General features: G+C 42.2%; 1 protein-coding gene across 10 annotated transcripts in view; it reads right to left on the bottom strand.

The window, feature by feature from the left end:
* Positions 1 to 3,043: 3,043 nt before the first annotated feature.
* Positions 3,044 to 13,956, bottom strand: part of DTWD2 (DTW domain containing 2) — a 340,228-nt gene continuing 329,315 nt past the window's right edge. For all 10 annotated transcript variants that reach the window (XM_056537386.1, XM_056537389.1, XM_056537392.1 and 7 more), the window contains 2 exons: positions 5,065 to 5,193; positions 3,044 to 3,428 (listed from right to left, as the gene is read on the bottom strand). In XM_056537386.1, the coding sequence (XP_056393361.1) occupies positions 3,258 to 3,428; positions 5,065 to 5,193 (300 nt within the window). In that variant the 3' untranslated portion in view covers positions 3,044 to 3,257. The remainder of the gene's footprint in view (positions 3,429 to 5,064; positions 5,194 to 13,956) is intronic.

Below are 13,956 nucleotides of genomic sequence, written 5' to 3'. Positions count from 1 at the left end.
ATTAAAAATAATTAAAAAATAATAATAAAGCTTATAAAACTTATACACATATATATATATATATATATATATATATATATATATATATATATGTGTATATATATGGAAACCAGCTATTGTTCGCTTTCCAGGATAAAAGGCAATAGTATTGGATAACCTTGCAGTATTATAGTTTGTATTCGGTTTGTAAAGATAGTTTAGTGTTCAATTGTTAGTATCACAATGGTTGTGGTAAAACGTGGATACCGGTATCCTTAAAAAAAATTTTTTATAGCATATATTCCTATGGACGAAGGTGGTATATTGCAATTATGTATCCATATGATGGTGCACAGCACCACTTACCGATCCTCCTAGCGGTAATCCTAGGCACACAGTCAGGCTGGCGCGGCTTGCATCCGGCTCTAGGTTGGTAGATGCCTGTCTGGAGGATAAGTCGCAAAGCAACTACGTGGGATCCCGTGATGCCTGACTGGCACGGCTGGCGTCCGGCCGATGGAAACTGTCCGGGCTGAGCGGGTGTCCACGGAAGCGGTGGTAAAATAGAGGATCAGCAGTGGATGCTGGCAATGGATACTGGCAGTGTCCTCGTGTGCTGATGTGCACGTATTGCAGTGGGCCCCAGTCCTAGGGTCTCCAGCGGTTGCAAATCGTAAAGTGCGTTCCTGGCTTTTGATCATGGTGTCTGTATCAGACTGCTGGTATAAGGTGGGTGGGCTAGACGCATTTCGAGACACGCTTCGGTCTCTTTTTCAATAGCTATGTTGGTTTGTCTGCTATGTGAGGATTATATAGTCACAGCATCTCTGTAATTAGTAAATTGGCTGGGCTTCGGTTGAAATCAGTACTGAATCTCCTTCAGGACATGAGATCTGGATGGTTCCGGATTTTTCATGGAATATATGGATAGTGGATCAAATATAAAATATATAAAATGAAAAAGAGCATATAAGCATATTTGACCATAGAATTATTGCATAGTATGGGAAAATTTAATCTTGAAGATTACTGTGTGCAAAATTATGTGTGAGACTTATATATGTATGAGCATGTATGTGTTTGTATGGTAGTCCGAGTCAAAGAGTGATGTATATTGAATGAACCACTATATGTGTATAATGATTTCAAAAGTATAATGAATGATATTTTAGTTTGCATCTATCTTATCGGTAGATGATTCAACCAACATAGCTATTGAAAAAGAGACCGAAGCCTGTCTCGAAACGCATCTAGCCCACCCACCTTATACCAGCAGTCTGATACAGACACCTTGATCAAAAGCCAGGAACGCACTTTACGATTTGCAACCGCTGGAGACCCTAGGACTGGGGCCCACTGCAATACGTGCGCATCAGCACACGAGGACACTGCCAGTATCCATTGCCAGCATCCACTGCTGATCCTCTATTTTACCACTGCAGCTTATCCTCCAGACAGGCATCTACCAACCTAGAGCCGGATGCAAGCCGCGCCAGCCTGACTGTGTGCCTAGGATTATCGCTAGGTGGATCGGTAAGTGGTGCTGTGCACCATCATATGGATACATAATTGCAATATACCACCTTCGTCCATAGGAATATATGCTATAAAAACAATTTTTTTAAGGATATCGGTATCCACGTTTTACCACAACCATTGTGATACTAACAATTGAACACTAAACTATCTTCACAAACCGGATACAAACTATAATACTGCAAGGTTATCCAATACTATTGCCTTTTATCCTGGAAAGCGAACAATAGCCAGTTTCCATATATATACACCTGTATATATATATATATATATATATATATATATATATATTTATATATGTGTATAAGTTTTATAAGCTTTATTATTATTTTTTAATTATTTTTAATTAAAAGTTATACATTTTAAACTATTTTACTATCAATTGTACTATTCTACCCTATGCAAGGGTCCTGCAGGGGTAGATAGTCATTATATTATAAATAAATATTGAAATATATTGAATTCTCCTAAATCACCTATTTACCACCCATACACTATCCACTCACATCACCCAATCACTTATTGTAATTTCTACTTAATATTTATACACATTTTCTACATACACATATACTCAGGTGATATACCTGGATATATATATATCACATCCTTTTCTTTCTTTCACCTTATACCACCAACACATAAATCTATTTATTTACAACTATTTAGTATTTAACTAACTATATAAGCCCAGATTTGAGAAAATACGCAATCAGTATATATATCCATATATACACCTCTTCTATAGTTCATAATGTAGTGTCTGTACCTGTGTGTGACGGTTTTCTCACAATTCTAATGTGATTTTCACAAAAATATTTATTTTTATCAGCATACAAGATGACTGTTGCAAGACCTGACTCACTAGTCAGCTGATGACAGGGAGCCTGTCTGCTTCAATGGGTGGAACGATCGCTTGGTGGGAGAGAGATCAATCTGCAACAGCTGTAGGCACCCTGATTGAAAACCACAGGTCTTTTGATGGATGCAGCTCATTTATATTTCAATGGGTGGGGTGGCTGATGTGTGGGAGGGAGGAAAATTGAACTATGGGATTTGTAGTAAAAAAAAAACTGAAACAGGAAATACCAGTTCACAAACAGCTAGCCACAGTGTTATGGTAATCTCACAACATAGCCATTTAGCCCCAAGACAACCACAGATCCTTCCTAAGCATGTCCATTACTGGCTGGCAGATATGTAGTAAAATCACCTTATGGTGGAGAACCCCTCTAAGTGCAGTGATCACTATTGATCATGGCACTTAAGGGGGTAATAACAGAGAATGGTGTGATCGCAGCCATGATTTCTATTGTCCAGCCATGATACTATTGAAACACTCAAATATTGAAAGTTTTGTTTTGGATCCATTGTGCCACCACCCAAATGCTTCTTTTCCCAACTGTATGAATCCCTGTTGTAAAACCATCAAATTTGTAATCAGTTTAAGTTAGATCCTGAATCTGTAATATTATAAGTACAGTACACATTACAGTAAAGCTTTTCTGAGATGTATTGATCAAATAAACATTTTACTGAACTGCAAAATAGTTTACAAAATTTTATTTTTAAAAAGTAAAAGTTATGATCAGTGATATACAATAAAAACATCCATCAAAGAAAAGCCAGGACTTCATAAGTCACTTGACAAGGACCAGTCCCAGGTGACTATTAAAGGGAATGTTGGATGAGCTTAAAAACCAAAGAAAATGTTTGTCATATTTTATGCAGTGAATAGAAAATGATTAAATTTTAACATTGTTAACTAGAAGCTCCATCTTCTTGATCTTGCGTTTATTCTTTGGCATGGGTTTCTTATACTGGCCATTTTTAAGCAGTTGTTCCTTGCTGTGATGAATCTGAGCACCATGCTGTAGCTGGAAAGTGCACAGTGCCTGAAGAGGGCGGAGGATGGTCTGCCAAATAAATTAGAGGAGAAAGACACCAATCAATACGAGAATTGCAGCCATGGTAAACCGTAAAATTCAGATTTTGTCTACCCACAGTACATAAAGTATTTTTAAGACTAGAAGGTTCAGATTTTTAGCTGATACAACTTGGAAAAGTGTTCAAGAAAACTGCTTTTGTATTATAAACAGGAAAAGTCCTAAAGCATTAGGGGATATAGGGAAAATATATAAGTGCAATCCCTACAAAACTGCTATTGTATGTATGCCTAGTGTAGACCATGACTAATATTCTCCCTTTTCGGCTCATTTAGTCAATGTTTCTTGACCCACCTCCTCAGGCTCTACATAGGACATAACAGAGTACAACAGTCTTACCCAGATTGCTCCTTTCCCATAAGAGACATTCAAAGCATAGCCACAGGATAAAGTGAAGGCGTCATACACACAGTCATATCTGTAACACTATTTCACATAAAGCAGCTGCCTTCCCAGCTCCCTTACTCAGATGCCTCCAGGCCTTAATGGTAGAACAGGATAGGAATACCCACCAATAATCTTGCATCTCCTAATGCACACTAAAGAGTGGACGGGGTCAGGGAAAACAGTGCCTCCATAAAGAAATGTATTGCCAAATTCACAAAGAAATAAATTTAGGCCGCCAGACAGACCGAGACAACCTCCAATACATTTTAGGAAAAGTCCCTCAGATTAAAAAACCCTTTCACATTGCATTGTTGCTTTTGGGAACAATGCAAGCACAGCATGGTCCTCGGAACAGAAAAGGCTGTGCACCTCTGACAGTACAGTTTTGTGTTACTGCCTATCATTTCTTCGGCCTCCCTTGTACAAAACTAGGTCTACTGACCAGTACCACAAGTAAAGGAATTATTCTCCAAACACACAAGCTCTTGTGCTCCACTCATCCTAATCCTGTGCCTGAAATAAATATTTTGTCAAAATTATTTTAATGTTTTAAAATTCTCTTGTGACACCAGGGTTTGCTACCAAAATAAATTTTTGTAATTAAAAAATAGCTATAGCTGTGATCTTTTTGGCACTTCTTGACTGCTCCTCCCACTGATGTTAATGTCAACTCTATTAGGATGCAATGGCAGTCACAGTGGCACTAAGCAGATATACCTACCTGGGCTCCAGATGTGAACTACTCCAAATAGAAACAGAATGCACCAGGAGTTGATTTGCTGTGTTATATGAACAGGATATGCAACATGTAGAAGGAGCAAAAAGTCGGGAAGAGTTCTACTCGGTGAGAGTTCAGGGAGAGGCCTCAGTTATACGTTTACTGGAGGTTTGCATAATTTTGTACATTAAAGGGGTTATCCAGGATTAGAAAAACACAGCCATTTTCTTTCAAAAACAGCTCCACGTCTGTCTCCAGGTTGGGTGTGGTTTTACAACTTGGCTCCATTCACTTTAATGGAACTGAGCTGAAGAACCACACCCAACCTGGAGACAGACAGGAAGTGTTTTTTTTTTTTTTCCAAAGAAAGTAGCTCTGTTTTTCTTTTCCTGGACAACCTCTTCAATGTAACAGGAACATAGCGATTTCACCCCCTAAAGCTTGATAATTTAGAGGATCTCTCTATACTTTGAATCCACAGTATTTAGATTGTATGCCTACCTGCTGAATTTCTGTATCTTTTTCCATTATTGAAAGTCCAATTGCAGCACATTCCAAGGTAGAAAGACAAGTGTTAGTTGGCTGTGTTCGAATGACATATTGGCTTGAAATAGTGGTTTTCAACTGCACCTGCAAAAAAATGTAATGGTTCAGCACAGGGTATCATTCCGATCTTCCCTAAGCTTCCTTTTATAGTATTTGTCCTACACACTCAATAAAGTCACCTATATGCCTGGTTTAAACCTTTTATAAGTATTAAACATAATACTGGCTGAAAATGTACTGATTGAGAGTCTTCAGTCCTTGATATCTATTAATGGGTAATGAAAAGATACAAAGCATTCTTTTAAGGATACCTAGGGCTCCTCATCAGGCAGGTTTATGTGTTGAAAGTAAGGATTGACCGATTATCGGTATGGCTGATATTATCGGCCGATAATCACGATTTTGGGCATTATCGATATCGGCAATTATCTTGCCGATAAGCCGATAATGCCCCGCCCCCGCACCGCCCCGCGACCGCCACCCCCCGACCCGCCGCACCGCACCCCCCACCGTGATGCTGGGCGGTATACCGGTATGGATTTTTGCCCATACCGCTATACCGGTCGGGCCCCTCCCCCACCCTCCGAGTCAATAAAAAAAAATTAACTTAACCGTAATGGGGGTGGTCCGGGCCATCCATCCTTCATGTAGTGTCCGGGGGCGTTCCGGGTAGAGGGTGGTCCGGTCCGGGCTGTCCTTCTTCTCCGGCGGTCATCTTCTCCACTCCGGGCAGGCTCCGGCCTAGTACACTGCATAGACGCCGGTACGCCGTGACATCAGGTGCGTCGCTGCGCACGGGCGTCACTGAGCAGCGGCGTCTATGCAGCGTACTAGGCCGGAGCCTGCCCGGAGTGGAGAAGATGACCGCCGGAGAAGAAGGACAGCCTGGACCGGACCACCCTCCACCCGGAACGCCCCCGGACACTACATGAACAATGGATAGATGGCCCGGACCACCCTGACAGGTAGGGGGAGAGAAGCGGGTGGTGGCGGTGGCCTATGGCCCCGCAAAAGCCACTGCAGATCATTGATTTAAAGCGCCCGCTTTAAATCAATGATCTGCAGCGGTGTCGCAGGGGGTTAAATAGCCGATAACTTATACCGGAATATCGGTATAAGTTATCGGCTATCGGCCCTAACCTGCGCCGATTATCGGTATCGGCCCTAAAAAAACGATATCGGTCGATCCCTAGTTGAAAGTTAGTTTTTTTTCAGTTAGCCATTATAAGTTATCAACAACTGAGGACTAACACTTTTATCTTTTCCATGTACCAGCGACAATTAAATGTTTTTTTCCCCTTTGGTAGAAAACAAGACAAAAGCTGACTATTGCTAACTACTACTATAGCTGTAAAACGATGACATACTTCCATACACTAATCTAATTTACCACAGCATTTCATTCCAGAATTGCTTTATTATGCACAATGTCAACAAAGAGCTGATACATTTGTGTTTCTATGCTAATTTTTGTCTTCCCTTTAGTAAATTAAAAGCACTGTAATGTAATATTTAATCTTAATCCCTGCTGAACTTGCTTCGAAGAGAATCCAAATTTTACTAACACTATAATACCATTAGACCAAGGATTAACCTTAAATGATCTGTTCTTTAAAGATATCACAGAGCTGGGAAAAATGTTTTATATAAGCTATTATAGAGCAAAGAAACCTCATTTCGTAGACATCTGTTTAATTATATTCCCAACATGGAAATAGTTCTCCTTGGAAACTTGTAATCATCATATCTTTTTTTGGCAACTTAGAGAACAACATATTAAGTTGTTTTTTTGTTTCTCTAGAGAACTAAAATGAAGCAATGGCTACAACTGTACAGTAAATTCAAAATACCGCCACACTGCAGTCCATTCAGGGCTCCCAAACAGTCCTTGCACAGATCAGTTGACCTCTCAGACCTTGTACTCCATCCCATCCAAACTGTTAAAGGGGTATTCCAGGATTTTTTTTTTATTTGACTATGCTACAGGGGCTGTAAAGTTAGTGTAGTTCATAACATAGTGTCTTTATCTGTGTGTGAGATGGTTTTTTCACAATTCTTATGTGATTTTCACCCCAATATTTATTTTTAGCAGCATACAAAATGACTGCTGTCTCGGGTTTTTCCCAGCTTGCAATGGTATCAAGACCTGACTCACTAGTCAGCTGATGACAGGGAGCCTGTCTGCTTCAATGGGTGGAGGGATCAATCTGCAACTAATGCAACAGCTGGAGGCATCCTGATTGAAAACCACAGGTCTGCAGCTCATTTATTTTTCAATGGGTGGGGTGGCTGATGTGTGGGAAGGAGGAAAATGGAATCATGGGATTTGTAGGCAAACAAGAAAACTGAAAACAGGAAATACAAGTTCACAGAAAGCTAGCCACATTGTTATGGTAATCTCACAGCATAGCCATTTAGCCCAAGACAAGCGCAGATCCTTCCTAAGCATGTCCATAACTGTCTGCCAGGTATGTACTTAAATCACCTTATGCTGAATAACCCCTTTAAATCCTTGCCATATTTACTATGCTGTTGCCTACATTTTCATCATCAGGTTTCATTTTCATTCTTTTTATTTAACACTGATGTTCGGAGCGATCCACTAATGGTGTCTCTACCTCATTATTCTGAAGTTAAAGTGGTTGTTGCATAAATACATATAGAAATCATAGATAGGGACATCCTCCACTCAGCCTGCCACGTAGTATCTGATGCTTGGTCTGGCTGGACACAGCTTGTCCTGGAAAAATTGTGCGTTTGGTGGAAACACACTGCATTCAGCAAGTTGTTGTCTCTTATGAAACAACCTATTTAAAGAAGCTTCATGATGTTTAGTCATGCTACCTAAACCATAAGTCATTGGGGCATGACTTCTGCCTGCCATGCAAGCCTTGATTGATAGATCTCTTTCTATACCCAAACAAGGACAGCTTTATCAATCAGGGTGAAGTGGGTACTATCCTTAACACTCATGGTTTAGGCAGCATGAAATTGAGGAGAGGTTGCCCTTAAGGTTTTCTTACATATAAATCAGATATGGCATGACCCTCTTGGAATTGTAACATAGCCACTGCCACCTCTGCAAAACAAGACTGGATGAATTATTTGGGTGTTTCGCCCTGACGAGCCACAGGGCGAAACGCCGCGTAGGAGACAGGTAGTGGACCGCACCTTACTTGGCACATTGCACTTTGATCATTTACAATTGTCTGTGTGGTTTTATAGGGATTGTGCAGAGTAGCACTCAGGTTCCTGAGGCACGGGGGTCGCTTTTTTTTTAGGGCGAGTGCCCCAGCTACGTGCCACACAGCTAGGGACAGGTTAATATAGGGAATCTGTGCACTATACTATAGGGAGGAATAGGGAGTGTAGGGAGAGCTATTGTACCTCACGTATAAATCGCTCCCTGGAGCCACTGCTCAATTTAGAAAGTATCTTCTTTCCCTCATAGGTTTATTATATTCATTGTGTACACCTATGTATGTATGTGCATGCTCCCTATGAGCTCTTGGTATCAATATTAGTTCACATTTATCTACATTGTATCTTTTGGAGATTAATTATCTAGAGCTTAATATTATTTGATGTGCAATTTCATGTGCTTGGTGTAATATATGATCTTTTGGTGTGTCTATCTAGGACCTTGACAGTCTATTTATGTCAGTGTTTATATATTTTTAATATTTTTTGGATGCTAATATTTTAGAAGCATTATAATAAAAGTTATATTTTAATATTTCTATACTACAGTTCTTGATATGACTGGAGTTGTAACAGCCGATGTTAAAAACAAAAATGTCCTTATTTTAATCAGTTATCATTAGCTACGGCATTGCCTGGGGGAGGGGGTCATTGTTTTTTTTTTTTTTTTTTTTTTTCAAGAATACATTTTTATTAAGTTTTCACAGTATACAAAACCGGGCTTCCCGGTAAACAGGGAGTAAACAATCAGGAAACAACCTGAGTAAAGAATAAACATATGCAATCCGTCTAAATAGTCTCTCAAATGAAATCTTGCAAAGTCCATAACCTGTGGGAAGGAAATGTAACTCAGTAGTGACATGTCACATAAAAAAAGAAAGAAAGAAAGCCAATGGCACCATCAAACCGGCTGTGTCATCCCCAGGCCCTCTACTGTGAACACCTGTTATACTAGTTTGTTGGAGGAAGGAAAACAGAGGAGGGGAGGAGGAGCAGGAGAAACCAGGCACATAGATAATGGAGTAGGGAGAGGAGGGAAAGGGGGAAGGAGGAAAAAGAAAAAAAAAAGCAGTCAGAGGGAAGGTCGATCCAATGAGGGATGGAGCGCGAAGCTAGATTACGGGATGCTAACATATGGGGAGGATAGCCACTGTGCCCAGACATCCAAAAATTTGTGATATGAGGAATTACCCAGGGAAATAATCTTTTCATACGAGCAAGTTAGGTTCATAGCTGCGATGACATCTTGAATGGACGGAACTATAGTGGATTTCCACTGTTTCGTTATCACCAACTTAACTGTGGCACATAGAATACAGAAAAGGCCTCTAAACTTATGTTGGAATTGGTCAATCCCTATTAGGAGTAAGACTGCTGCGGGGACCAGTTGTCATAGTCCGGTATAACCTCATGGAATAATGCTTTACATGCCGCCCAGTAATCTGATAGAAGAGGGCATGACCACAGAATGTGTAATAAGGAGCCTTTACCCCCACATTTCCTCCAACATTCCCCCGAGGAGCTAGGATAGATACGAGCCAGTTTCTCTGGCGTGTAGTACCAGCGGAGTGTTGTTTTAGTGATCTCCTCAATATGTGTAGTGCACTTCAAATATTTCGAAGACATCTTGAATGCAGATGTCCATTCGTCGTCTGAGAAAGTAATATTTTAATCTAGCTCCCAGCTTCTCAACGTGTGGAACTTGTGGAAACGAGCAGTATGTAATAAGATGTTGTATAAGGTTTTCAGACCCCTCTTACCTCTGGAGATGTGTATATATGCGATCGGGTCCCTACAGAGGGGAGATTGTGTGATAGAGTCTATTAGGTGTCTAAGTTGCAGGAATTGAAAGAAGTCGGAGCTGGGGAGAATGTAGATGTCTCTTAATTGAGAAAATGTCATAAGTTTACCCTCCATCATGAGATCATTGACCGAAGAGATGTCTTTAGCGGCCCAAGGTCGTAAGTCAGTAGCTGTGAGCAAGGCTTGTATGAAGGTAAAGGGTAATGCTTGTTTCAGGTGAGAAATGTTGGAGTCAGCTATTGTGTGGTATGCAATCCAGGCTTTTAGAGAGGCCGTGACTACTGGACCCATGTTGGTAGGTGTTGGAACCCGCCAAAATGGGGTGAGGAGTAGGTCGGGTAGGGAGAAAGGCTGTGTCATATGGCGTTCCAATTGAATCCAAGGGACAGTGTCATCAAGCAAGAACCAGCCAGATAGGACAGACACCATAGTGGAGAGATAATAACATTTCAAATCAGGGACATCTAGGCCTCCAGCTCGTTTGTCTCTTGTAAGAATGGAGCGGGCTATACGTGGCCTCCCCTGTGCCCATATGAAGTTTGTGAGCATGGAATGGGCTTGGTTAAAAAATGCGTTTGGTATAGAAATTGGTAACGATTTGAACAGGTATAAAAACTTGGGCAATAACAGCATCTTAAAGGTCGCTATGCGGCCCGTCCAGGACACATCCTTTGTAGTAATCCTGGTCAGTTCTGCTTGGGTGGTAGAGAGGAGGGGGAGGTAGTTTAGCTTATAGAGGTCCGAGGCGGATTGGGCTAGAGTAATACCTAAATATTTTATTCCCAACGGTTGCCAGTCGTAAGTGTATTTAGCACGTAATTTATGCAGCAAATGGGTAGGTAAGTTTATGGGCAGAGCTTGAGTTTTGGCTGAGTTAAGGTGGTAATAAGAGAGGACCCCGTATTTTTCTGTGAGGGATGTAACTGCCAGTAAGGAGCTTTCTGGGTTGGTGAGGGGAAGGAGCACATCATCTGCGTGAGGGTAAGGAGCACATCATCTCTAATCGCTTGAGCCAGAGGCTCCATGGCCAGAATAAATATAAGGGGGGATAGGGGGCACCCTTGACGGGTACCATTCGTGAGGACAAATTCAGATGAAAGGGCGCCATTCACATACACCTTGGCTGTGGGGTTTTGATACAGAGCCGATATGGCAGTAAGAATGGGGCCGCTAAACCCCAATCTAGCAAGTACCGAGAAGGCGAACGACCACCTAAGGCGATCGAAGGCCTTCTCAGCGTCCAGGGCCAGAGCCAACATCGGGAGACCACGAGTGGCTGCGTGATGCACTACGCCCAGTACTCTTCTGGTGTTATAATAAGCCTGTCTGCGGGGAATGAAGCCTGTCTGATCAGCAGCTACCAGGGAGGGCAATATGGGGGCTATGCGGTTAGCAATGATTTTAGCAAAAATTTTGGCATCTGTGTTTAAAAGGGAGATAGGGCGGAAATTTTGGGGGCAGTCGGGAGATTTTCCAGGTTTAGGTATGCTCACTATCAGGGCTTGCATATTTTCTTTCGGGAAGGTGCCAGAGTCGAGGACATGTTGAAAGAAATTGCACAGGTGAGGGGTTAGAATATTAGAGAAACATTTATAATAGTGGTTGGCAAAGCCGTCCGGGCCTGGGGCCTTGTCCTTGGGGAGCTGTTTGATAGTTTGGGCTACATCTTATGGTGAAATAGGAGTGTTTAAAGCAGAAGCCTGTTGAGGGGTCAGGGAAGGGAGGTTTATGTAGGACAGGAAGTTGTCTATCATGTCAATAATATTGGGAGGGGATGGTAAAGAGTCACGTAGGTTGTAGAGGTCTGCATAATAGTCTTTAAAACCTTGGGCGATCGCGTAGGGAGTGCAGACCTTACTTTTAGTGTGCGGGTGAATGAGGTGGGGGATTCGAGATTTGGTATGTTGAGTTTTAAGGCAGGCAGCTAGTAGTTTACCAGATTTGTTGCTAAGGGAATAATAAGTAGCTCTGGTTTTCCGGTACGCCTTTTCATAAGAGACCAAGAGGAGAGTTCTAAGTTCCTGTCTGAGGGCTGTCAGCCTATCCGCTGTTAGTTTGGAGGGGTTATCCATGTTTACTCTCTCCACCTGACGTAACTCCCTTAGGGTTGCATCCAACTTAGCGGTTCTCTGGCGCTTGAGCAAAGCCCCCTGTTTAATAAACGAACCCCTAACACAGGCTTTGTGTGCATTCCAAATAGAGCTTGCTGGAATTTGGGGCAGGGAATTCAATGTAAAGTATTCCAGCAAGTCCCTCTCAATTTGCGATCTGGAAGTGGGATTAGAGAGGAGGAAGGGATTGCTACGCCAGACGTATGTGGGAGGGGGGTTGAGGTGTTCATCTAGAGTTAAGGTGATAGCGGCATGATCAGACCACTGAATAGTTTCGATGGAGGATTCCAGAGATATAGGGAGAACATTTCTATCCACCAAAATCAAATCTATTCTAGAATATACATTATGCACCCCAGAGTGGAACGTATATTCACGTTCCTGCGTATGGTGAGAATGCCAAATATCATACAGGTCCTCCCTCCATCTGCCAGTGGTGTGATATGCCGAGTCCTCGTGGATGTGGTGTCTACCTGGGGATCCACCGAGATATTAAAGTCCCCCACACATAATCAACCTTCCCTCACGGACTTTATGAACGGAGCGTAAAAGAACTTTTAAAAAGCGTACCTGAGAGGTGTTCGGGGCATATAGTGCGACTAGAGTGTACAATACATTATTCATAGTGCAGATCAAAATCACAAAGCGCCCCATAGGATCTGAGATCTCATGTTTGACCGAGAAGGTCACTGTATCCCTGACAGCTATTGCCACCCCTCTCGATTTGCTGTGAAAGTGGGAGTGAAAAACTCGCGGGTATAACCTGTGAGATAGTCTAAATGCATCTTCGGCTCGTAGGTGGGTTTCTTGTATACAGACTATATCTCCCCCCAATGGTAATGCCTGTCTCCACATATGGGATCTTTTCATCGGACTGTTAAGGCCATTAGCATTTATACTGATAAGTTTAAGTACCATTATATATTAATATAAACAATAGAACAAGAGATACAAGCGGGTGGTTTCTATGTATGGAAGGAACACCTCCCACCGAGGGTGCCCCTCCAGGTACTGCACAGGTCAATTGGTACAATACAATACATTGACGGGTAGCATACTCCAATACAGGAGACAAAACAATTAACAGACAAACAACAAAAAACTAAGTGCGGTAGAAAGGATACATAAAAGGAAAACGAGAGATGGAGAACCATCCATCTGTGTGGGGTTAAAGTCTCGTCTGCAGCCTTTTGCCGCAGGCATCCAAACCGGTACGGACTCCCGGGTCAAGTAAGGTCTTACTGTTCATCTAGCCAGCTTCAAGCAGTGGTCCATTCGCCTTGAATCTTCGCCGGAGCCGAACTCTGGGGAGCAGGTATTGGTAAGTTCCAAGTTTTCAGCAGAAGCTTGCCCTCCTCAATCGATTTAATCACATGTAGGTCATTTTTGTGATGCACCAACAAACGTACTGGAAATCCCCATCTATAAGGAACGCTGGCGCTGCGAAGTGCGGAGGTAATAGGATGGAATTCACGTCTCAATTGCAGGGTAGAAGCAGACAAGTCAGCATATACCATAATCTTGTGAAACGGTGCAGGCAGGCCTCCATTTTTCCTGGAAGACGACATGAGGGCTTCCTTAAGCCTGAAGAAATGTATACGAGCAATCACATCTCTCGGCACTGTGTCAGCGAGGTGTTTGGGCCTGGGGACCCTATGAGCCCTATCAATCTCTAGGTCAGTCAGAGGTAGGTCAGGCAGGGTGGCCTGAAGGAGAGAGCGGACATATTGCG

Source organism: Hyla sarda, chromosome 1, assembly GCF_029499605.1.
Source record: "Hyla sarda isolate aHylSar1 chromosome 1, aHylSar1.hap1, whole genome shotgun sequence".
NCBI lineage: Eukaryota > Metazoa > Chordata > Amphibia > Anura > Hylidae > Hyla > Hyla sarda.
Note: the sequence above shows the minus strand (reverse complement) of the source record. Positions and strands in the feature narration are given on the sequence as shown.